General features: G+C 38.7%; 1 protein-coding gene across 2 annotated transcripts in view; it reads left to right on the forward strand.

The window, feature by feature from the left end:
- Nucleotides 1–15,143, forward strand: part of GNPTAB (N-acetylglucosamine-1-phosphate transferase subunits alpha and beta) — a 71,965-nt gene extending 56,822 nt beyond the window's left edge. For both annotated transcript variants that reach the window (XM_026499806.4, XM_026499807.4), the window contains exons 14-21: nucleotides 613–812; nucleotides 1,052–1,271; nucleotides 1,934–2,047; nucleotides 3,484–3,569; nucleotides 3,821–3,919; nucleotides 8,530–8,697; nucleotides 11,634–11,724; nucleotides 13,699–15,143. In XM_026499806.4, coding sequence (XP_026355591.1) covers nucleotides 613–812; nucleotides 1,052–1,271; nucleotides 1,934–2,047; nucleotides 3,484–3,569; nucleotides 3,821–3,919; nucleotides 8,530–8,697; nucleotides 11,634–11,724; nucleotides 13,699–13,776 — 1,056 coding nt within the window. In that variant the 3' untranslated portion in view covers nucleotides 13,777–15,143. The remainder of the gene's footprint in view (nucleotides 1–612; nucleotides 813–1,051; nucleotides 1,272–1,933; nucleotides 2,048–3,483; nucleotides 3,570–3,820; nucleotides 3,920–8,529; nucleotides 8,698–11,633; nucleotides 11,725–13,698) is intronic.
- The last annotated feature ends 11,328 nt before the right edge of the window (nucleotides 15,144–26,471 follow it).

The raw sequence follows: 26,471 nt of genomic DNA on the forward strand, positions 1-26,471 counted from the left end.
ATATTCTTTGCCCATTCAGTTTTGCCTCTTACTCGTTTGACAGGGCTCTTTACATTTTATAATATTAACACTATCACATGGTGAAACAGTCCTTTTTTTTTTTTGGTCCTTCTGTTCAGAACTCAAGTGCTTACTCCTTTGATGTCACCTGTAGAAATAACTTGATATTGAAAGTGCTATCAAATTAATTAATTATTTTTGTGTGTGTGGGGCCTGAACTTAACAACCCTGAGATCAAGACCTGAGCCAAGATCAAGAGTCAGATGTTCAACCAACTGAGCCACCCAGGCGCCCCTCTATCAAACTTATTTTTAAATAAATTTTCTAAATATTGCATTGAATTGGCTATGAAATTTCATGCTCGGTGACTAGTCCTTGAAGAATACCCTATAAATAGACCTCCATCACACAATTGTTGTTCACAAGCCAATATTGGTGATACTTTCAGTATCCAGTTTAGTCCTGCTCTTAGGATTCTTAAAGTGACCTGTTAGTGCTCATTGAATTTGCCACAGTTAGTGGCTGGTCATATACAATAGTGCTTATCTCTTGTTAACAAAATACACTTGAGCACTAAACATAATGCTGTGTTACATGGAATTCTCTTTTCAGGAAGAAGAGTCATTGAAGACACAGCTGGCATACTACACCGATAGCAAACACACTGGAAGGCAACTGAAAGATACATTTGCAGATTCCCTTCGATATGTAAATAAAATTCTAAACAGCAAGTTTGGATTCACATCTCGGAAAGTCCCTGCACACATGCCTCACATGATTGACCGAATTGTTATGCAAGAACTTCAAGATATGTAAGTCTGGCTTATTGTTTGAGTTGCCTGCATGCTAAGTCTGCTTAAAATCGACATCTTTGCTGTGCTTGATGTATGGCTCTTAACACTTGACAACTGATATGTTGAAGGTATCAGCTAAATCAGTGGGAAACGAAAAGATTCTAACTCCACAAATGTTGGAATATATTTCAGTGTAGATTAATGTCTATATATATTTTTTAAATATTCAGAGCTCACTATATGTTATGTTTGGACAGGTTCCCTGAAGAATTTGACAAGACGTCATTTCACAAAGTGCGCCATTCTGAGGATATGCAGTTTGCCTTTTCATATTTTTATTATCTCATGAGTGCCGTTCAGCCACTGAATATATCTCAAGTTTTTGATGAAGTTGATACAGACCAATCTGGTGTCTTATCTGACAGAGAAATCCGAACACTGGCTACCAGAATTCACGACCTGCCTTTAAGTTTGCAGGTGTTGTATTTTTTTTCTCCTAAACCTTCTATTTTCTTTCACATATTTGACTGTAACACAAGTAAAAGTAATTCTTAATACCTAATGGAGGTATGCACAACTAGTCCATTTTTAGTGCCAGAATTAAAACCGAATTTGAGGTTCATATTTTATGAGATTACATTTTTAGGCTTTAAGCATGCATTGCTATTATATTTTCTGGAGAAGAGCCAGACAATCCCTGCCTGTAAGATTCTCGTGACAAGTTCATTCAGGAGCTTAGGCGTGGCCCACTGGAGCTGTGTCTCAGCCAGGCCTGGATTGTTGCACAGTCCCCTCGGTCACAGCAACCTCTAGTCCCAGGAGTAGGAGACTCGTTAATGGAGAGTGCCAAGGTGAATTTAACTGCAGGACCTACCATCTGGGGATCCCCCTGACCATCTTGTGTAAAATAGTGCCTCATAGTCCAGTATGTTCTACTTTGAGATGAAGATGAAATATTTGTGTTTGTATTATCTCATTCTGTTCTTTTTGGGGTGTTTTTATCTTAAGAATCATATACTCAAACTCCCTTTGAAAACAGTATTTAAAGAAATTTTGGAGACTTTTATATAACTTCTGTTTTTAAAACCACAGTTATTACTTGTACATATAAGGTCTATCCTTTAATTTTGCTTTGTTAGGATTTAACAGGTCTGGAACACATGCTAATAAATTGCTCGAAAATGCTCCCTGCTAATATCACTCAGCTAAACAGTGTTCCACCAACTCAGGAGGCGTACTATGATCCTAATCTGGTAAGTGGCATGAGTTCCTTTGTGTAAAAAGGAAGTATATCCTTATCAGGTGTTATTTATACCAGTTTTGTATAGCACTTCAGTCAGTAGAAACATGCTCTATATTTTATCTTTGGTAGACAGCAGAATTCCAGATAATCCAGAATCAATAAATGATTGATATAAAATTTCTTTTCTCCTATCTAGTAGCTGTTAAGCTAATATTGATATTAGTTGCTAATATTCTATAACCAGACATCTGTTCACTAAGGATCACAGAGGATAGCCAATGAGAATACTTCAGAGAGTTGTGATGGTGGCACAGCCTGTGTTCACTCTCACTCAAGACTTCTCTTTCTCCCACCTGTACTTCCATATCTGTCCTTCACTGTCTTTTCTCCTCTCCCTTTCTATCTTTCTCTTACAAACTTTGGGTTCTTAGTAAGACTTTACAGTTACCAAGCCCCTCCATTTACATAGAACTTGCAGAAGTGTGTTCTTTCCTAAGGAAGGTGATTTACACATAGAAAAGTTATTCTTCTTCCCCTGTTATAGGCATGATGAAAGATTACTGAGATTTTAGTTTTCTTTTGAAATGCATACATTTTCCTTCATTAGCAGAGTATTTTAGTATTGCCAGCTTTCTGGCATGAGATTTAGAATCAGCAAATATCCTTTGTTAAGAATTAAGTAAGTAGGGGCGCCTGGGTGGCACAGTCGTTAAACGTCTGCCTTTGGCTCAGGGCGTGATCCCAGCATTCTGGGATCGAGCCCCACATCAGGCTTCTTCCTGAAGCAGGAGCCTGCTTCTTCCTCTCCCTGAAGCAGGAGCCTGCTTCTTCCTCTCCCACTCCCCCTGCTTGTGTTCCCTCTCTCTCCGGCTGTCTCTCTCAAATAAATAAATAAAATCTTTTAAAAAAAATTAAGTAAGTAAAGGCTGCTTTGCTAATGGTAATAAGTTATTCTTAAGGCTCATGCAAATAAACTACTTGGAGCATGAGTACTAGTTATACTAACAACATTAGTTAACATTACTTGAGTGAACTCTTAGCAACGTGTTGGCTACGTTACTGTAATTAACTGTGATTACACCTAGGATAAAGCATTTCCTAATTAGATTAAGAATTAAGAATGAAAAGTTAGCTTAGGAGTATGACATAGACCAGTTCATTACAATTTATGTTAGAAATTTATTTTATTTCTGAAAAAAATTCTACCAGTAACTTACAAGACTGTTTTAACAGTGTATAGTAATGTGTGATTAAAATAAAATTTACAAAAACAGGCAATTAGCCTGTAGGCTATACATGCCAATTTGATTTTTTTCAAATAACTGCATTAAAGTATTTGTTTTGATTACGGAGTCTTTGGCCCCCCCTTAAATTTTACATGGAGGTCAGTGCTTCACCTTTGCCACCTTAGTCTTGGCCTGATGCAATGTTTGTATTTTCTCATAGCCACCAGTCACTAAGAGTCTAGTTACCAACTGTAAACCAGTAACTGATAAAATCCACAAAGCATATAAGGACAAAAACAAATATAGGTAAGTAGTACATACATTTTCTCTGTTTAAGAATAATTGTGGGAATCTGGCATTGTCATAATTTTACAGTAGTTTCTCTCTTAAGCCTTCTTTTAAAATTTATGTGTGATTGTTTTCTTTAGTAATACCAAAAGAGTAAGCCATTCTCAGGATATTAACTGTTAAAGTTTTATAAAATACTTTTCTTATTGAAATTCTGTTTTTATTTCCACATAAATATTTACACTCTTTAAATATGTTTTGATAATTAGGTTTGAAATCATGGGAGAAGAAGAAATTGCTTTTAAAATGATTCGTACCAATGTTTCTCATGTGGTTGGCCAGTTGGATGATATAAGAAAAAACCCCAGGTACTTTTTCCTTAACCAGTAAACTTTACTTTTTTGAGTACTTTTAGGTTCACAGCAAAATTGAACAGAAAATTCCTATAAGTTTAAAAAATGATCTTTTTTTTTTAAGATTTTATTTATTTATTTGAGAGAGAGTGCACAAGCCAGTGGGGGAAGGGAGAGAGGCTGACTCCCTGCTGAGCAGGGAGCCCGAGATGCCACTTGATCCCAAGGCCCCAGGATCATGACCTGAGCTAAAGGCTGACACTTAACCGACTGAGCCACCCAGGCACCCCAAAAAATGATCTTTAATCATGCAAATAAACATGAAAAAAGGCAGTAGGATTCAAGGAAGTGGCTTATTTTGTTTGGAGCAGGTGAAATGCCTAATGGTGAGGTAGTACTTGAGCTAGAGATAGGAGTTGTGAGTTCAGATAGGGTTCCCCTATGAACAGGGACTAGCACAGACTTCTAAGAACCTGGTGACATGAGCTGTTCAGTGAGGCCCAGGGGTGGACTCCATCATGGGGAGTGGGGCCAGACAGCTGGGACTGTCATAGCATTGCTAAGAAGATACTTCCAGAAAAGTTTTGGTGGTTAGTCTTTGCAATTTAAAATAAAGTTCAGTGGCTCAGTCGTTAAGTGTCTGCCTTTGGCTCAAGGTGTGATCCCAGAGTCCTGGGATCGAGCCCCGCATCAGGCTCCCTGCTCCACTGGGAAGCCTGCTTCTTCCTCTCCCACTCCCCCTGCTTGTGTTCCCTATCTCGCTGGCTGTCTCCTCTCTGTCAAATAAATAAATAAAATCTTTAAAAAAATAAATAAATAAAATAAAGTTCAGATTAGCTTCTGAGGAAAAAGAAATGCTCTCATAAATGTGAAAATTAATCCAGCAAACTATAGCCATACCTTGGAGCTGAATAAATGTTCAGGTTTACATAAGCCTTGAAAATTTCCAGCCTGGTCCCCTAACAGTTGCCTTGGATAGTTTGATAAAATTAGTTAAAATCTTCATTTTTGAGTTTTGAACTTTAGTGGGAAATAGATATCAGTTTCCTGGAAAAAAACACCCTGGCATCTAAAAATTGAATGTTTTTCATCAGTCTTTTAAAGACTTTTTTTTTATTTGAGAGAGAGAGATTGAGCATGGCAGGATGAGGGCCAGAGGGAGAAGCAGACTCCCTGCTGAGCAGGGAACGCAATGTGGGGCTCGATTCCCGGGACTCTGGGATCATGACCTGAGCCGAAGGCTGATGCTTAACCGACTGAGCCACCTAAGTGCCCCTCATTTGAGTTTTTTAAATGCTTTTGTAAGTCTTCAGTTTCACCTCATTTAAATTATGATTTTAATTATAAATGATCAGAGATGTAAAATTTCTAGACAGGTAAAGCCATGGTATTTTTTTCTAAAAATCTCATTCCTGTTTTGGGGAGGGGAGGAGACAGAAATAAGAAATTTAAGATAAATGGAAACATCTTTAATGCTTATTAAGTGTATTCGGTAAAACACTTTATTTCCAAAAAAAAACCAAAACCACTTTATTTAATATAAAATAACAAGTATTTCCCACAAGCCAAGTAAACAATAAACCATTATGATTAACTTTTTTTTTTTTTAAGATTTTATTTATTTATTTGTCAGAGAGAGAGAGCACATGCACAAGCAGGGGGAGTGGCAGGCAGAGCAGACAGAGGGAGAAGCAGCCTCCCTGCTGGGCAAGGAGCCCAATGTTGGGACTCCATCCCAGGACCCTGGGATCATGACCTGAGCTGAAGGCAGATGCTTAACCGATTGAGCTACCCAGGCATCCCAGCCATTATGATTAATAATCACTCAGCTTGTAGCTCTCTGTACCTGCTGTTCCCTCTGACTGGAATGCCCTGCCCTAATTTTTTAAAATAACTTTAAAGACCAATTTCAATACTTGCTTTTTGCTTCCCCCATTTTGGTAATGTGCCCTCCCAGTCATTTTGTTATATTTAGGAATATCATGTGAGAATTTGTAGTTTTCAGTTGTACCTTATACCTTTATGTCTTTGTGCCAGTTTGAAAGTTTTGGGGTGAGAGAATTCATAGACCTTCATGGTACTTAAACGGACAAGGATCTACCAAAAGCCAGGCTTGCCAGGCCCAGATACTTCCTTGAACAGATCTTATTTTTAACTCTTAATTGTTTTACATTTATGGGTCCTCATTTTAAATCAGTGTTCTAAATGACTGAAGCTTTAAGGACAGGTTTGCCCCCATTAACAAGGAGTCTGGGCTAGGCAGAATCCAGGCTTTGCTTTTCCCTCAGGCTTGTTCCTCTCTGCTCCCCTCCTGCTTTTGTTGGCTTCATCTTCAGGCTAGAGATAGGGCAGCCACAGCAGTTCTAGATGCCCCTGAAGACGGAGCAATGTTCTGACACAGAGGATCTCCCCTTTGTATGTATGGTGTGCTGTCCCTCTTTCTTTCTTTTTCTTTCTTTCTTTCTTTTCTTTCTTTCTTTCTTTCTTTCTTTCTTTCTTTCTTTCTTTCTTTCTTTTTCTTTCTTTCATTCTCTCTCTTTCTTTTTTTTAAGATTTTATTTATCTGAGAGACAGAAAGAGCACGCATGAGCGGGGGTGGGGGGTGCAGAGGGACAAGTAGACTCCCCACTGAGCACGGACCCCCCCCCCCCCCCAACACGATGCAGGGCTTCATCCCATGACCCTGAGATCATGACCTGAGCAGAAATCAAGAGGCGGACACTTAATCAACTGAGCCACCCAGGTGCCCCACTCCCCCCATTCTTACATCAGTCACTGTGAAGAGGATTCACATACACAGTCAGGAGCTGTCTCTGGGGTGGAGTGGGCTTGCCTTCCATTGAGTCAGCTCATGGGGAGAGAAGTACTGAGCAAAATGCAAATTCTCTTTGGAAGAAAGGGGACGATGTTAGGTATCCAGCAGGGTCTAATTTAGCTATTGTCCACACACACCCTTTGTCTCATGCATATACTTTCTTCTTTAATTTTTCCCAACATTATGAAAAATTTTGAAGATAAAAAATTGAAAATATAGTACAATAAATCCTATAAATATTTAACCCATATTTTAAAATGTCAACATTTTATCATATTTGCTTGATCTCTTTTTATCTACACACACACACACAGTTTTGTTTTTGTTATTTTGTTCTTGTTTGCTGAACCATTTGAAAATTAGTTTCAGACATCCATACATTTTACCCCTAATTATTCTCATACATATCTTCTAAAACAAATCATTCTCCTTTACACTAAAGACAATTAACACATATCTGAGAACCTTAACTAATACCACCTAATAGATAATTTATGTTCAAATTTCCCTAGTTGCCTCCAAATGCCCTTTAGAGTTTTGTTTTGTTTTGTTTTTTTTAATGCAGGATACAGTCAAGACTCGTGCATTGTATTTGGTTGATATATCTCTTTAGTATCCTTTAATTTAAAGCAGTCCCCAAGTTTAGAGTAGATAGGATAATGAATTTTCACCTGTCACTCATCTTCAATAAGAAGTGATTTATGGTTATTCTTCTTTCATCTAAACACATCCACTCCTTTACTACCACTTCCTGATTATTTTTATGTAAACCTCAGACATTATATTATTTTATCTCTAGATTTTTAAAATATATTTCTCTAAATTATAACAATTCTTTCAAAATCACCACCATATCATTATTTATATGATAAACCCTCCGGCCAGTGTACACATTTCCCCAGTTGTCTTTTCTAAGCATTTATGTTGTTTAAGTTTATTGGTTTGAAGTGGTATCAGGTAAATTCACTGAAATTAAGTCTGTCTATAGGTTTTTCCCACAATCTCCCTTTTTTACCATATAATATTGTATGTGTATATGAAGAAATTCAATATATATTCTCTATATTCCCTATACTCTGGATTACTTTGTGTCTCAGTTGTTTAACATGTTCCCATGTCTATTTCCGATAAATTGATAGTTAGATCTGAGGGCTTTATTAGATTTAAGTTTGGTGAGGGTTTTTTTTGTCTGTTTTAAATTTTAGCACATGTACTTCAAAGGTGGTATTACCCTTGCCTACTGTTTTAACGGGCCCTCAGTTTAGTGACTTTGCCTTTAAGGGAACTTGAGACAATAGGGAAGCATGACTGTCATCTGCTTTTTGCCAGAACTCTAGCATCTTGGTTGTAGACATATTAAGAAAAAGTCATCGAACTCGTATAATCTATAGCTGTAAGGCACCATCTTTATCTCAATTATCTACGTCACTACTCTCAGTAATATAACTATAGTAGAACTTGGTTTTGGTGTTTACCAGTTTCTCCCCTGGCTGCCAACAAAATGCTCTAGTCAGTAAACTGTATTTACTAAACACTTAATTGGGGACACGCTAAACAGAAATCATTAATTTATTCCAACAGCTAGAAGGCACTTTTAAGATTATCTTCCCTAGTTCTCTTTGTTTTATAGGTGAGGAATATCCAAAGAAAAATTTTATAGAACATTCTTCCCCCAGAGAAGCGTTTCAGCACATGTAACAACTTGGAACATGAGCCCATTTAAAATGTATTTGGAATCTACATTTCTTGTTTTATTGTGTCAAGATCATTCTCACGATAACGAATAACCCTGGATCTCTATTATTTCTAGGAAGTTTGTTTGCCTGAATGACAACATAGACCATAATCATAAAGATGCCCAGACAGTGAAAGCTGTTCTCAGGGATTTCTATGAATCCATGTTCCCCATACCATCCCAGTTTGAGCTGCCAAGAGAATATCGAAACCGGTTCCTTCACATGCATGAACTGCAGGAGTGGTAAGGTCTCATGTTCATGCATGTGTGTATGTGTTTAAAAGTGATGAAATTCCTTTAATGTGTTATCTGATCTATAATTACTTTGTAAAAATACACTTAAAAATTTTTGTTGAGCTTATTCGCTAAGCACATCCATTGAATCTCATTCACTGCCACCACAATAGCTACCTTGATTCTTGAGTACCTGCTATATTTATGGCAGGAGAATATGGTAACAGAAGCTACATGATTTGCTTAAGGTGAAGTAGCTGATAAGTGGTAAATCCAGCCTGATTTCCAGCCTTCCATATGTTCCACTGTAATCCAAAGCTGCCTTATAAAATTTCCTTTATGTCTTATTTTACTACTATTTACCCCGTGCCAGGTACTGGGAATACACAGATGAAAGGAGTATGGTACCAGGCTCTGAGGTGCTCACAGTCCCTTCAGGAGACAGGCTGCAGGCAGACAGTTGTGATATCAAGCGCTCTGGCAGGGAGGGTTCAGTGCTACCGGACTATGAATGAGGGAACAGCTAATTCTGTTACTGGAGGGCAACATTTGGACTTGGTTTTGAATTATGAAAAAGACTTTTCCAGGTGGGAAAGAGCATTCCTGGTAGAAGAAATGGCATGTACAAGGCACAGGGGTGTAAAAGAGAGTGCGTGGAAAGAGAAAGGAGAGATTGTGAAGGGCTGTATCTGAATTAGACTTTTTTCTTTAGAGAATGGGGCTCCCCAAGAGAAATTTTTTTTAGATGTTTGTAGTGATCAGACTTCATGATTTGGAAAGATAACTAACAGTATGGAGTTGGACTGGTGAGGCAGTGTTGTCTGGAAACTGGAGGCAGGGAGACAAGTACTAAGCATTTCAGTAGCTCTGAAACAGGGTGTGAACCAAGGACACAGCTCAGGGAATAAAGGGAAAGCAGTGGACAGCACTCGGAGAGATTGTAGAGAGGAAATTAGCAACCCTGGCAACTAGAACTCTTTGGTGTCTTAGAGTTGGGTAAGTGAGCCAATTAGTATGTATATTGCTAATAGCTATGTATTTTTATTTTCAGAAGTTATTACTAAATTGTGGGCCTTGTCTTCTAGGAATGGTTTCTTATCATTTTCACTTTCCTTTAGCTCAGAGGAAAAGATCTCTGGATAGTTTCAAGTGTTAACTAACTCCCCACATCCAGTTTGTGACTAAATTTATCTTCAAGGGCCCAAATGAATAAGAAAGGAGTGGGCTTAAGAGTAGTTTGAGAGGACTTTGATCTCTGTGTTATACAAATAAGATGAATCAGGTGTAATTCCCTGAGCTGGGGCGCTTCATTTTCTTCATCCTGCTCAGCTTCTGTGTCCTCTCTCACTGCTGAGCCACCACCACCACCCTACCTTCTAGAAACGTTACTTTTTCTCTTTCCTTTCATGACATTGTGCTCAAGTCCCCTGTCACCTTTCTCTAATTTCCCAATAGGCTTTCTTCCTGTTCCCCTTCCTTAGGTGTAACACTTTCTACACTGTACAGCAGTCTGTCTGGTGTGCTTGTCTCTCCTGACAGACTGTAAAGCCCTCTTCAACATCAGAGATGGTGTCTTACTTTTCTCTGAGTCCGCAGTGCCTTTCTAGCACATAGTAGGTGCTCAGTGGATGAATGAATGACTGAGGAAATCTCCAGCTATTTTAAGTTTCTCTGGGTCCTGGGACAACTTAGCTGCATTACAGTCTGTGGCTTCTTAGCTCTTCAAATTACATATCGATTCTGAATGACACCATAGAAATTAGAATTAACTGCGCTGGTTGTGATCCTATTAAGAGACATAGGAAATTCAGGAGGGAAAACAGAGGTACCATCAATATGGGACTTGAAGTAGAGACATCCACTACAAGACAAGCTGTAAATGAGAATCTGGAAGTCAGCACAGAGGCCTGAATTGATAGTTATTAAAATATCTTCCAAGCCTCATGTTAAGCATATAGTCTTCATAATAAATTATTTACACATTACAGATGAGGAAACTGCTCTACTGCCTCTAACCCCAATATCCTAACTTCAAATCCAGTTGATCTGCTCTTAGATGATCTCTTCTGTTGCTTGTTTTCTTTCATTTTCACTGGCCTTCATTATGTTTTCATACCCAGACTAACATGACTGCCTGCCTGGTCACTTCTGTTCACCTGACATGCATCCTTCAGATGGCCACCATTTTTACCCCGCTGCCACACACATACCCACTTTCATACACTTTCCCACTACAGTATTGTGTTCAAACCCCACTGCATATTTTCCCAGAATACCTGCAGTTGATGCCCACCTGCCTTGCCATGGCTTTAGCTCTCTCCCTGATGCCCCTAGGCCAGACTTCATTCAGTTCTGCAGGACTCAGCTTGCTCCTCTGACTCTTCGATGATGCTCACTGCCTTACTCAGCTAAATGCTTTCATTTAAGGTCCCCCACCTACTTCAGCACTTAAATGAAATGTCACCAAATCTGAGATGCTTTCCTTATTTCTCTGTTTTTCCACAAGACTTTGCTTTTGATAGTACATTTTTTGGTCCATCTTGTGTGATGGCTAGTCATGTGCATGTCAGTGATTCCCCAGGCTTATAAACACTTTAGAGCAAGAACTTCTTGTTCATCTGTCTGTATCCACAGAAAGTGTTGATTAAGTGACTGTGAAGAAATGGATATGAATGAAAGTGTACTTTTGTTTAAATGCTAAAAGTGATTTTCTTTTGAAGTCCTCTCCTCTGCCTGGGTAACTTTTACAATTCAAATATAATATTTACTAGGACATAATGAAAAATCTGATCTCATGTTGGAAATGTACAGTGTATTAACATTTTCAAATTGCCTCCAGACAGTGGTTTTGTATTTCGTGACTTTTTTGCTAAACTAGTATATAAAGAATTCTAATATAGTGGAACTATGCACAGAACTACATATTTGCTTCTTTCTCTGAACAGGAGAGCATATCGAGACAAATTGAAGTTTTGGACTCACTGTGTACTGGCAACATTGATTATGTTTACTATATTCTCATTTTTTGCTGAACAGGTAAGCCTTAAATATTTTATGTGGGGATCAAACATTATTTTTTAGTATAAGAGTATCTCATTCTTTCAGAAAGTGATATAAATTCACAAGAAAATTTTAATTTCTTCTTTGGCTTCTAACTCGGGTGTCAATATGTCAAACATATTTCATAATATTCAGGCAGCAAACATAATAGCCTTTTATTCATTAATCTTCTACATGCACTACTAGTATCCTTTCTACCTAGAATTCAGTAGATTAACTTGTAGACATCAAACTAAAACTGAAAACCTCTACGTATTTCTAAACAGAAAACCCATTAGAATCCTTATCTGATACTGATTTTGTATGGGTTTCCAATTTTTCTTCTCCTGTAACCTTTCTAAAAGTGACTGCAGTGGCTTATCTTCAGACCTCCTACTCTTCTGTGGACAGTGCCTGTTGTGCTCACATTTCTCCCCATTACATTTCCTTTGAACTGCTGGAATTTCTCTCCATGCAGGCACATATACACAACCTCCTTCAAGTGAAGTCCCAGAAGTAGAAGGAAGGTTTGTGAGATAAAAAGAAAAGGGTTAGAGAATCCTTATTTGGTGTAGGCATGAAATGGTCTGAAGAGAAAGGATTAAAGAAGAAAGGGAACCGTGTCTGACCTGACCTGCTGGGGCAAGCAAACTTCACCTCAGCCTCCATCTGAGGTGACTGTTGAGTGGAGCCTTTCTAGTTGTCAGTATGGGAAACTTGCAGTGAGTTTACTTAAACTGAGAAGGAGTAAGAGGCTGAAGTATTGAGAACTTTAGACTAAAGTTCCTGCCATAAATGAAAGGAAAGAAAATGGGAGAATGGGCAGGTGGACAGGACTGCAATTTAATCTTCATCCACTTCCCAGAGAGTATCAGTCTTGTTCTTGTTGCCTTTATTCCTGGCAGTTAAAACTGTCCCTGCCCTAGAACAGAGGTTCCACTGAGGAACTAGGAGTCAGCTGTGTGCTGGCCTGCAATGGGGAGAAAAGGCACACTGGCTGAAAGGAGCATCTGGTGGCAGTGGGAAGGAACGGGAGGGCCAGTCTTTCCTCTGTGTCATTTATACCAGTAGAGAACAGGGAACCAGAAAGGCAAGGAGGGAGAAAAGAAGGAAAGAATAAATTCTCTCTTCTCTCTGTCCCGTTGCTCTTAACATATTTGAATCAAATTCCTTAACCTCTACCATTCTTGCAACAAACCAGCCAACACTGCCTCTTCCTCTGCCCCAGAGTCCCAACTCATCACTCAAACCATGGTGGCCTGTACTTGGGCAAAGCCCTGCCTTCACCCTGTAATGGATAGACAGTATGATCCCAAATTGAAACCATAAAGAACACATTTGTTTTTCTCACTGACGCTTTATTATAATGGCAGTCATGTTTCCTATTTCAGATGTGTCATGGATAAACCCTTTCTATGAGAAAGAAGTGTTTGTCCAGGTTCTAAGCTAGTAATTATGAATTTTTTGCCTGACAACCCATTTCATAAACTAGGTATTATCTGTATTTTCAAATGATTTACTGCTATGTTTAAATATAGGGGAAAAGTGGTGACAGGATGTTAATACAGGGTGTTTTTTTAAAGTTCTGTCTTACATATGTAGTCATTTTCAAATTAAGGGCAGTATTTTAATAGCTAAACAAAGCCAGTTTCATTCAAAATAAAGACCTGACAAATAGGTATCTTGAAAATAAATATGCTTGGTAATCACTGCGTAAAAATCTGTAGTTATAGGTCTTTAAGGTCTTTAAAAAAGTGAAGCATGGGTGAAAATAATTTTAATCCTTATGGGTTTAAATATTTGTGGGCAAATATCTAGGCATATTGACCCTATTACAAAAGTAGTGGTTGGTTTTGTTTTGGGGCGGAATGAGGGAGACTTGATTGCTGTGGAAGTGATTAAAGTCATAGGACTCAAAGTGTAAAGTTTGTCAGTATGGAGAATTAAAATTTATTTTTTTTCATTATCTAGTTAATTGCACTTAAACGGAAGATATTTCCCAGGAGGAGGATACAGAAAGAAGCTAGTCCCGATCGAATCAGGGTATAGAAGATCTTCATTTGAAAATCATCTACCTCAGCATTCACTGAGCATTTTAAAACTTGGCATCATAGAGATGTCTTCATGATGTGATGCTTAGCCAGCCTGGCCTGAAGAAGGAAAAGCATCCAGTACAATACTTGTTTTGTGGTGTGAATATAGCCTACTGGCCAGGAATTGTTTAACCAAGGCATGGAAAACTTGTGTGTTGAGCAGCTCTGACCTGGTTTTACTTTTAAAGTATTTGCTTATGGACCCATCATTCTTTAAATGAAAAATCTGACAAGAGAGAGCTGCCAAGTTCCCATAGCAACCATTGCCAACTAACTTTCACATGAGAAGCCTAGGCACCTTGGGAGCCACTGCTAAGAGACCCCAGTCTTTGCATTCCAAAGCCATTTGCTGCGGTTGTACATTTTTGGTTTTTTTGTTTTTGTTTTTTCCATTTCCCATTTTTAAAATAAGTAGCTACTAAGTTAACTAGTTACCCTTACTTCTGAAAATAATGAATTGGGATATCTAAATATGTTTTTATACATGTTATTTAAATAATGCAACAATATCACCTCCTATTGGCAATACCTAAATTATGGATTTTATTAACATTTAAGACCATAAGTGGTCAAACTACTGATGAGATCAATGACTGACATCGGAAGTACTTTGTGCTTATTTACTTCAGCCCCTAAGAATGTGATTTCATGCAGAGGCCTAATTACAAAGGGCTAGAGTTAAGTAGCAGAGCTACCTTCCAGATGTAATTATGTTTTGGAAATGTACATATTCAAACAGAAGTGCCTCATTTTAGAAATGAGTAGTGCTGATGGTACTGGCACATTACAGTGGTGTCTTTTTAAATACTCAGTATATTCTAGTAGCTAGCTCTTTCAACGGGTTTCATATAATGCAGGGATAGGCAAACTTTCTGTAAAAAGCCACATAGTAAATATTTGCAGGCTACATGTGTCTCTGTTGCATATTCCTTATTGTTAGTTTTAGTGTTGTTTTTTTTTTTTAACCTTTAAAAATGTCAAAAACCATGTTTAGCTTGCAGCTGTACAAAAACAGGCCACCAGCTGGATTTGGCCCACATGCCACTGTTTGCTGACCACTGGGATAGAGAATTCGTATTTTTATGTATGAGTAAGCCCTGATGTTCAGCTATGTTTTATTTATATCATTATATGGTGGATTGTTTAGATTAGTTTCTGTAAGTCCTTTTTGAACTCTAACAGGTATTTTAAGATCATGATCTCAACAGTATTCTTTTAACACATATTTTGTAAAAAGAACTTGTAATGTAAATACTGTGTTTGTGCTATAAGAGTTATGTATTTCAAAATGTGAAGTCTCATAAAAACTTACATTTTGTCTGATGCTTTGATTTTTAAATCTTTGAGGAATGAGTTTATTGTTATCCATATTCCGCAATCACTTGAGGGCTTGTACAGTGTCTCAGCATCTGTGCTGAACACAACTGCACATAAATGGAAAGTAATGTAAGGAGAGGGTAGTCCTATAACATACTGGAGGATGTCATATTATAGGGGGGAAATAAGTTCTAAATGGGATTTATCATATGGTAGAAATTGAGGTATCTGAGTATCATTCTAAATGTGAAGAATTTATTACAGAAAAGTTATAGAGAAATTAACATTTGGGTGTGTTGGACATTTGTTTGGTTAAATGAATATAGTCCATATCTAATGTAGAGCTTAATAGGTAATAGGATAGAAAATAGAATCATAGAATATTTATAGAATCATTCATCTAAATGATTCTATAGTGATTCTGTAGAATTCACTGGAACGGAAGACTCTGAGAAGTTAGTCAGATGGTTTCAGAAGCCTCAGAACCATTAGTTCAAATGAAATCCTATCAAAGGCCAGTATGTAATATAAAAGAAGGAATGCTCCTTGTCCTGCTTGACCCCAGAGGATGCCTCCAAACTCCCAGGCCTGACAGGCGGAGTTTCAAAATAACTCCCTAGACTATGCCCTGCATTTTATCAAGAACACCTGGGCCAGGAAAATTACGTGATTTGTCCAAGGTCTCACAGCCAGTTAGACGCAGAGGTAGGTTGGAGCCCTGATTATGTCTCTTTTCCCATCCCCACCAGGCCGTGCTGCCTCTCCATGACTTACAGGCACGAGCAGGTGAAGAGCATACTCTCTGCAGTCGGACTTCTGGGGTTTGAGTCCAGGATCCTGGACATTGTTTGCTACAATTTGGCTTTCTCCTAAAATGTGAGAGGCAATAGGCTTATGGTGATTAAAGGAAATGACATATGTAATACATTTAGCACAGTGCCTGGGAAGTTATTCCTGCCTGGTAATGTCAGTGGTGATGATGACGTAGTGAAGAAAGAAAGTCTGTATGTAAAGGATTGCTATCCAGACCAGGGGTGAGGGTTTTAGTGTAGTCATTAGGATGAAATGATTACATTGCCCTTAGCTAAGAAAGTTACACATAGTCTCATTTTTTTTAAAAAAATGGCTTTTTGCCTACTTTAGCTCTTTGAAAGTATTTATTTTTAAAATTATTCCTACATATACAAAAAAGTATACAAAGCCTAATGAATAACAGCTCAAGGATTTAAAAGGAAAGTGCAATTATAACTGAGGTCAAATCACTTAAGAAACAGCACCAATCACACAAAAATTCCTCCAGAGTGTAGAAAACAGGAAAACACCATCTAACTCATCCGTTGAGGTAAACACAGCCCCATACCAGAGGTTGGCACAGTTACCATAAGAGAGGAAAACCATAGGCCAACTATCTCAAGAATCCTATACGAAAACTAACAAGCCAGATTCCGGTATCTTTTTCAAAGGAACAACTCTTTATTGATCAAACTGAGTCTACTCCAGGAATGCAAGGTTGACCCGACATTTGAAAATCAATGCAGTTTACATCAGCCGGACTGAAAAGAGAACCTGCATGATAATCTCAGTGAACCTTTCTTCAAAAAAGATTATAAAAAATTTAAGAGTCTAACACAACAACTTCCATCTGTTCAACAGTTATCAAGATTTTGGCACATTTGTTTGCTCTATTCTTTATTTCTCTTTGTTGTGTATTTTAAAGTAAATCCTAATTTCATGGAGACAGGAGTACAAAGTTTCAATTGTTATTGAGGGGAGGTGAATAGGTTTCTTGTCAGTCTAACTGCTCCTTCTTCCACTTACCCTAATAGCAGCTATATCTTTTTTTTTTTTTTAATTATATTATGTTAGTCACCATACAGTACATCCCTGGTTTCTGATGAGTTCGATGATTCATTAGTTGCGTATAACACCCAGTGCACCATGCAATACATGCCCTCCTTACTACCCATCACCAGTCCATCCCATTCCCCCACCCCCCTCCCCTCTGAAGCCCTCAGTTTGTTTCTCAGAGTCCATAGTCTCTCATGCTTCATTCCCCCTTCTGATTACCCCCCCTTTCTTTATCCCTTTCTTCCCCTACCGATCTTCCTAGGTCTTATGTTCCATAGATGAGAGAAATCATATGATAATTGTCTTTCTCTGCTTGACTTATTTCACTTAGCATTATCTCCTCCAGTGCCGTCCATGTTGCAGCAAATGTTGAGAACTTATTCTTTCTGATAGCTGAGTAATATTCCATTGTATATATGGACCACAACTTTTTAATCTAGTCATCTGTTGAAGGGCATCTCGGTTCCTTCCACGATTTAGCTATTGTGGACAATGCTGCTATGAACATTGGGGTGCATATGGCCCTTCTCTTCACTACGTCTGTATCTTTGGGGTAAATACCCAGTAGTGCAATGGCTGGGTCATAGGGTAGCTCAATTTTTAACTTTTTAAGGGACCTCCACACTGTTTTCCAGAGTGGCTGTACCAACTTGCATTCCCACCAACAATGTAGGAGGGATCCCCTTTCTCCACATCCTCTCCAGCAATTGTTTCTTGCCGTGTCAATTTTTGCCATTCTAACTGGCGTAAGGTGGTATCTTAGTGTGGTTTTGATTTGAATTTCCCTGATGGCTAATGATTTTGAACATTTTTTCATGTGTCTGTTAGCCATTTGTATGTCATCATTGGAAAAGTGTTCATATCTTCTGCCCATTTTATGATTTGTTAATTTGTTTCTCGCGTATTGAGTTTGAGAAGTTCTTTGTAGATCTTGGATACCAGTCTTTTATCTGTAGCATCATTTGCAAATACATTCTCCCATTCCGTGGGCTGCCTCTTAGTTTTTTTGACTGTTTCCTTGGCTGTGCAAAAGCTTTTTATCTTGATGAAGTCCCACAAGTTCATTTTATCTTTTGTTTCTCTTGCCTTTGGAGATGTGTCATGAAAAAGGTTGCTTTGGCCGATGTCGTAGAGGTTGCTGCCTATGTTCTCCTCTAGGATTTTGATGGATTCCTGTCTCACATCAAGGTCTTTCATCCACTTGGAGTTTATCTTTGTGTATGGTGTGAGAGAATGGTCAAGTTTCATTCTTTTGCATGTAGCTGTCCAATTTTCCCAGCACCATTTATTGAAGAGACTGTCTTTTTCCCACCGGATGTTTTTTCCTGCTTTGTCAAACATTAGTTGCCCAAAGAGCCGAGGGTCCATTTCTGGGTTCTCTATTCTGTTCCATTGGTCTATGTGTCTGTTTTTGTGCCAGTACCATGCTGTCTTTGTGATCACAGCTTTGTAGTACAGCTTGAAATCTGGCATTGTGATGCCCCCAGCTTTGTTTTTCCTTTTCAACAGTTCCTTGGCGATTCGGGGCCTTTTCTGGTTCCATACAAATTTAAGGACTATTTGTTCCAGTTCTTTGAAAAATGTCATCGGTATTTTGATCGGGATAGCATTGAAAGTGTAGATTGCTCTGGGTAGCATGGACATTTTAACTAATAGCAGCTACATCTTAGTGAACACATTGTGTGTGCTAAATGCCTTATGCTCATAATCCCATTTCATCTTCACCACATTCTCATTTTACCACTGGGGCCTAACTAGTTTAAGTGGCTTGCCCAAGGTCTGTAACTGTTAAGTGTCAATGCCAGCTTTTGACCCAAGTATCTCCAAAATTAACTCTTAGCCACCAAGATACACTTGGATTGCAAGGGACCAAAAAAAAAAAAAAAGGGTAGAGAAGACAGATACCTTGCCAGGACTGCTGCTCAACACAGCCCATCCCTGCCTCCATATGTCAGCTTTTCTCCCCACAGTGGGGTTGTGGCAGCTCCTGGCTCACATCTCCCAGAGAAGCAGGAAGCAGAAGCCGACTTCTGTAGCCAGGGAGTTCTATAGCCAGGGAGATAGAGACTTTTACCAAAAGAAAGAGGGGAGGGGTGCTGGCCTGATAAAAACACTAACTTCACAGAATAAAGTTTGGGTTAATGTGGAAGACCAAGTTCCTGGGTTAAATACTTAAGGCAAGCTGCCATACTTGAAAAAAATTAGAAAAATCAAATTTGTTGATCAGAATACAGTGAACCTTACAAATTTTTCATTATTGAAAAGGTTCAAAGAAATGTTTGCAAAGCATCAGTACAGTACCTGTCACAGAATAAATGCTCCATAAATGGTTCACAGTTATGGTTATTTGGTTCACAATTGGTCCCAACTTGTCTTTCTGATCTTCTGCTTTTCCTCCCCTGCCAGTCTCACCTGTGGCCACACACTGCCAGCCACATTGCATTTTTCCAAACATGTTACACACTTCTACCCTCTGTATCCTTGCAGATGCTATTCTTCTTGGCTGACCTGTCTTTTCCTTGCTTATCTATCCATTAAACTCCTACTCATACCTCAAGGTATGAGTCCATCATTAATTCATGTACTGGTAAGTTTTCTAAGACTGACTGTATCACCTTAGTTCTTTGAAACAACGAATAAGGAAACAAGGCTTTCAAATGACCTTGACAAGATTCTCTACCACTGCTTACTGAAAATGAGAGGAATCCAGGTAATTAGATAAAATAAATGGGCAAATACAGAGGAATATTAATGTGGCCTTCTAAGAATTAGGACTGAGTTCATTGCAGCATTATTTATAAAAGCCAAGATATGGAAACCTGACTGTCCATTGATGGATGGATGGATAAAGATGACGTGGTATATATATATTTTGTAATTTTCTTCCAATTTTTTATTTAAATTCAAGTTAGTTAACATATAGTGTCACACTGGTTTCAGGAGTAGAATTTAGTCATTGATCACTTAAATGTAATGCCCAGTGCTCATCACAAGTGCCTGCCTTAATGCCCATCACCCACTTAGCCCATCCTCCCAAACACCTCCCCTTCAGCAACCCTCAGTTTGTTCTCTATAGGTAAGCAACTCATGGTTTGCCTTCCTCTCTGTTTTCATCTTATTTTATTTTTCCTTCTTTTCCCCTATGTTCATCTGTTTTGTTTCTTAAATTCCACAGAGAAATCATATGGTATTTGACTTTCTCTGATTTATTTCACTTCACATAATACACTCTAGTTCCATCCATGTCGTTGCATATGGCAAGAATTCATTCTTTTTGATGGCTTAATATTCCATTACACACACAAACACACATCTTTATCCATTCATTAGTCAATGGACACTTGGGCTCTTTCCACAGTTTGGCTATTGTTGATAAGGCTGCTGTAAACATCAAGGTGCATGCATTCCTTTGAATCTGTATTTTTGTATAAATACTTAGTGCAATTGCTGGGTCATAGGGTAGTTCTATTTTTAACTTTTTGAGGAATCTCCATACTGTTTTGATGGTGTGGTATATTTATACAATGGAATACTACTCAGCCATAAAAAGAAGGAAATCTTGGCATTCGTGAGAGCATGGACGGACCTCACAAGCATTAGGCTAAGTGAGATAAGTCAGAGAAAGACAAATACCATATGTTATTTATATGTTGAATGTGGAAAAAAGCCCTCATAGGTACAGAGAACAGACTGGTGGTTATCAGAGAGGAAGTGGGTTGGGTGCTTGAAAAGGGTGAAAGGAATCAATTATATGGTGACAGTAACTAGACTTATTGTGTCGACCACTTTGTAGTATATGTAAATATCAAATTATGTTATACATCTGAAACTAACATTATATACCAATTTTATCTGAGACTTTAAGCAATCAAAGTGTGATCAAAGTAAATAAAACCCTGAGGCCTTTGTTTGCTAAACCTTAGATACAAGTAGTAAAACATATGATTAAAAATACGAAAAAAATTGGGGCACCTGGGTAGCTCAGTCGGGTAAGCATCTGACTCTTGATTTTGGCTCAGGTAATGATCTCAGGGTCATGAGATTGAGCCCTGCACTGGGGTCCATGCTGGGCATGGAGCCTGCTTAAGACTCCTCTCTCCCTCTGTCCCCTCTGGCACACACATCCCCACCTGTTCTCTCTTTAAAAAAAAAAAAAAAAAAAAAGGAAAAGGAAAAGAATTCCAGAGCTGGTAACAAATTAAGGCAGGTACAAAGTCAAACAGTATTTTCAAATTATCCAGTGGAAAATCCATTCATGGATGGAAAAAAATGAAATAATACCTCAAATTTAACTGTATTATCTCTTGGTAGTGAGATTATGAGTAATTTCCTTCATAAATTATTTATCTTCTACAAATTGTTTTACAATGAATATTTATTACTTTAACTAAGATAACAATTTAACAATAAATTTTAGGTAAAATTATAATGTCCCATATTAAATTTTTAGTGGAAAGTAGAATGCTTTTTATTAGCTAACCAAGGGAAAGCTAACTCTGAAAATCCATTAAATGTCTTTGGTTCCATTTTAAGAGACATCATGTGATGAAATAGTCATTTCAATTCTTGTGTTTTTATTTACTTGGGTAAGGATTAAAATTTGAAACTTATGAATAAAGATGAGTTCTCATCTGGAGCTAGAAAAGCCAAAAGGTGACATAATCTAATCTTGACTATTCATGGGGCAGATCATTCATTCATATCTTTTATTTCCTTTCTGCTTTTCACATTTTTAAGTTTCCTAACATTTGAGAAAATAAGGCATTGATGTTAGTATGTCACCAGATGGAGATGTTGAGCTGTTGTTGTTAATGGAGCAAATCAAGTTAGCGGTTCCAAACGTCAGTCAGTATGAGCATGACGCCGAGAATTATTTAAAATGCAGAAAGAACGAGTTCTCAACATTTGCTGCAACATGGACGGCACTGGAGGAGATAATGCTAAGTGAAATAAGTCAAGCAGAGAAAGACAATTATCATATGATTTCTCTCATCTATGGAACATAAGAACTAGGAAGATTGGTAGGGGAAGAAAGGGATAAAGAAAGGGGGGGTAATCAGAAGGGGGAATAAAGCATGACAGACTATGGACTATGAGAAACAAACTGAGGGCTTCAGAGGGGAGGGGGGCAGGGGAATGGGATAGGCTGGTGATGGGTAGTAAGGAGGAGGGCACGTATTGCATGGTGCACAGGGTGTTATATGCAACTAATGAATCATCGAACTTTACATCAGAAACCAGGGATGTACTGTATGGTGACTAACATAATAAAAAAAAACATTAAAATAAAAAAAAAGAAAAGCATATACCAAATAGCAATAAAACTGTTATTTAAAAAAATGCAGATTCCCAGTTCGCACCCACAGAATTAATTTGGTAGGCCTAACATGGGGCCTAGGAGTCTGCATTTTAACACCCCTTTCCCCTACCCTCAACCACCACATTTCCCCACTTTATCATCTGCTCCGGCTCATCTTCAGACTGGCTCATGAACCACACTTTGAGAAACTCTTGTATTTGAAGCTGTGTATATGTGAAAACATTTAGAGAAAGTACAAATTGAGAACTAAGTAAAACCAAGTCCTGGGGAACTCCAACATCTGAGGGTCCACTGAAGAAGGAAGAGTTAACAAAGATACTGAGAAACTGCCAGAATAAGAGGATACCAAGAGAATGTGTAGCTATAGAAGCTAAGGGAAGACAGAATGAGGGAGGGGAAAAAATGGTTTAACAGTTTTGATTTAATGAGAGTCGAATGAGATGAGGAGCAGAGAACATGCATTTATCTGATTTAGCAACTTGGAGGTCACTGGTCACTTCAGAGTGAGCACCATTTTAAAGTAGAAAGGACCAAAGGTGATTTAGGGTGGTGTCAAGAGTATATGGAAGCAAAGGAATTCGAGGCAACAAGCTTAGATAATTATTTCTAGAATTTTGATGGCTAAGAGGAAGACATAGGGGAGTAATAGTTTGTTTGGAATTAAGGCCCAGAATTTTTTAAGTTATGTGATATTAGAATATTTGTAAATGTTAATGGGTGGGATAGAGCAGAGAAAGAATGGATAATATAAGATTCTTTTTTTTTTTAAGATTTTATTTTATTTATTTGACAGAGATAGAGACAGCCAGCGAGAGAGGGAACACAAGCAGGGGGAGTGGGAGAGGAAGAAGCAGGCTCATAGCAGAGGAGCCTGATGTGGGGCTCGATCCCATAACGCCAGGATCACGCCCTGAGCCGAAGGCAGACGCTTAACCGCTGTGCTACCCAGGCGCCCCAGGGATAATATAAGATTCTTAGAAGACAAGAGGCTGTGGAACTCAGAACACAGGAGGAGCGACATCTTCCCTAGTCTAAGAGGAGGAAAGAATGGACTCAGATTCAGGAAGGCTGTAGCTCTGATGGCAGAAGTTTGGGGGGTTTCAGTGTGAACTACTCCCTCAGGAAAAAAAAAATAGGACTGTTAAATACTAAGTGTGAAAGGGAAGTGTTACTTCCCTTACTAAGTGTTCAAGGTTGAATAGAGTAGAAAAGGCTGGGGACAATGAGTTGCCACAGGGAAAAATGGAGAGAATTTAGGGCAAAGTTGAGGGCCCAACTGAGGCTGGGCCTCAAAAATAAAAGTGCTACAAATTTGTTCCTTTGGGTAGTTTTCTCCAGATACACCAGAGCGAGGGTAGATAGCACAGACCAAGATAGCTGAGTGTTTGCAGAAATAACATTTTGCCAGACAAATGCAGAGAAAGTACAGGTTGTTATTAGCATGAGACTGACTGAAATGATGGAATTTGAATCAAAGACAAGCGAGGGGCTCATGGAACAAGGAAAAGTAAAATGGTAATGGATTGAAAGTCTGAATGAGGTTGGCATGTGGTTATAGTGTGAACAGAGACTAAGTGGGATGGAAAGGTGGGGACGTATTGATTTGGGTAGGATATCTGACAGGGGAATTGTGAGGGTGGAGCAGCTTCAGGTGTGGCCATAAGAGGTGGGGGACTTTAAATGGAGTGCACAAGCAGGTCATTTTAGATGAGGACCTTAAGAAACTGAGAGGTCAAAAGATGAGGGCAAGAGTTGGGGTGAGAAGACTGTGCCAAATTCCATTGTGTTCAGTAAATGAACAGGGGAGACCAAGAAGGAGATGTTAAGGACATCTGCCTAGAAAATTAACTTTCTAGATTATGCTTTTTTTTTTTTTTCCTAACTGTGATTGCAAAAATATCAACTAGTCATGTATAATCCTGTCCCTTTCAAACCTCCTAAGGAAGCTTCTTTGTTTTGGTGAGTGGAATTACAGGGTGGATACAACAGAAGCATGAGAAAGTTGTGTTGTTTACAAAAGAAAGTAATAAAGTGACCCAAAAGGGAAGATCCAGGGCAACAGGAAAAAGGAAAAATAGGGAAGAGGTGTACTGGGGAAGCAAGCAAGAGAGGTAGTGGGAGAGAACCGGCAGCTGCCATGAGGCTCTCTTATGGGGACTTGGAAGGAAAGAGCTCCCCGTTAAAGGGATGTCTGTGAAGTTGTTCTGTTTGATGTGCAAAGTGTGTCACCTCACTAAACTCAATAAAATCATATCATGGGCCTATTACAGGCAGAACTGGATGAGACCGAACTCAAGACTGAGAGCAGTGACTACCACAGCGCCTTTCTAAACCAGTCTATGCAAGCAGTCTTCCTTTTGATTAAATAGCTGTGGACTTCTTATATCCTTTTTGAAAAATACTTCCTTAAAGACTCAAAAATGCTTCGTGACATTTTATATCTTCTGAGTAACTCTTATTTTTGAAAAAACATATTTTCCATCCCTAAATCTGCATTTGTTAATAAAATATTAACTCTAATTTTTACTATAAAATTTAAAATTTCTATATTATTTAATATGTCTGGCACTGGTAGCATTCATGTTTGATATTCAGTAAACGGTATACCAGTCACTCAACAAATATCCATTATAATATTAGTAATGTTGATAACTTATGTTTACTGAGTACTTGCTATATACTACTGAGTGCCCACTAGGAGTTTTTATGCCATATTTCACTTTTTAAAATCCAAATTTCTATGAGAGAAATACTATTATCCCCCTTGCATTAGTGAAGAAAGAAACAGAGGCTTAGAAAGGTCAAATAATTTGCCCAAGGTCTCACAGTTAATTGATGGCAGAGCCTAATTTAATTTTGTTCTAAATTTTCAGGTCATGTTTTAAATCATTTTTATGGGCTTCTCCTTGAATAACACTGTACTTGCTGTTAGGTGTCAACACGTGACTGAGCTGCTAGGTGGTAAAATGTGAGCAGAAATAATGTGCGTCCCTTCCAGGTCTAGCCCATTAAACCTCCTACCCAATGCTCCTCCATATTCTTTTCCCATCTAGCTGGCTGGGACAGAGACCACTTCTTTGGCAACTCTGGAATCCACAAGGTGAAGGTGGCAGAGTTTCCATTCGCTTGGGTCCCTAAATGACTGCACACCAAAAGTTCCCTGAGGACCTATTTACTTTCTCAGTACTGTTATAGGAGAAATAAACTCTTTTTTTTTTTTGAGTCATTATACATGCTTGGTTTTATTTGTTGCAGTAATAGTCTACCCTAGCTAAGGCAAACTGGGTAAGAAAAATTTCAGTTATGCACTTCTGTATCATTCACAATTGTATTTGGTTGCATTTCACACAGTAACTTAACTGAATATAATTGCCCACACTGTAGCAGAGATACAAGGAGGTGCAAAATATAAAAGAGGTTTGAGATAACTTATTTGCAGAGAGCTACAATAATTCTCCTGTCTCTGTATGTACAGACTTATGCTGCTCCGCCCATCGGGAGGTAGAATTTGGGGCACCTGGGTGACTCAGTCTGTTAAGCATCGGCCTTTGGTCAGGTCTTGATCCCAGAGTCCTGGGATCAAGCCCCACATCGGGCTCCCTGCTTCTTCCTCTGCCCCTCCTCCTGTTCGTGCTTTCTCTCTCTAAAAATGAATAAAATCTTTAAAAAAAAAAAAAAAGGTATAATTTCTTTCTTCACTCTCTCAAGCTGGCTTCGCCATTTGAATAACTTTGGCACATGGGACAAATGCAGAGGTTTGAAAATGTGCTTTGGGGCTTGTTCTCTTTTGGCTTCAGCTGGAACCCAGAAACCATGATGTGGATGGCTTTAAGTAGCTTCCTGGAGAACCCACTTTGAGGAAAACTGAAACACCCCAGCTAACAGCCCACGTGCCCCCAAATATAACATAAAACAAAACTGGATATACACCACGGGATACACATTAAATATAAAAGGATGTAGGAAGTTTAAAAGTAAACACATGAGGGGCGCCTGGGTGGCACAGCGGTTGGGCGTCTGCCTTCGGCTCAGGGTGTGATCCCGGCGATCCGGGATCGAGCCCCGCATCGGGCTCTTCCGCTGTGGGCCTGCTTCTTCCTCTCCCACTCCCCCTGCTTGTGTTCCCTCTCTCGCTGGCTGTCTCTATCTCTGTCGAATAAATAAAT

The sequence above is a fragment of the Ursus arctos genome, unplaced genomic scaffold, assembly GCF_023065955.2.
Source record: "Ursus arctos isolate Adak ecotype North America unplaced genomic scaffold, UrsArc2.0 scaffold_21, whole genome shotgun sequence".
Lineage (NCBI taxonomy): Eukaryota > Metazoa > Chordata > Mammalia > Carnivora > Ursidae > Ursus > Ursus arctos.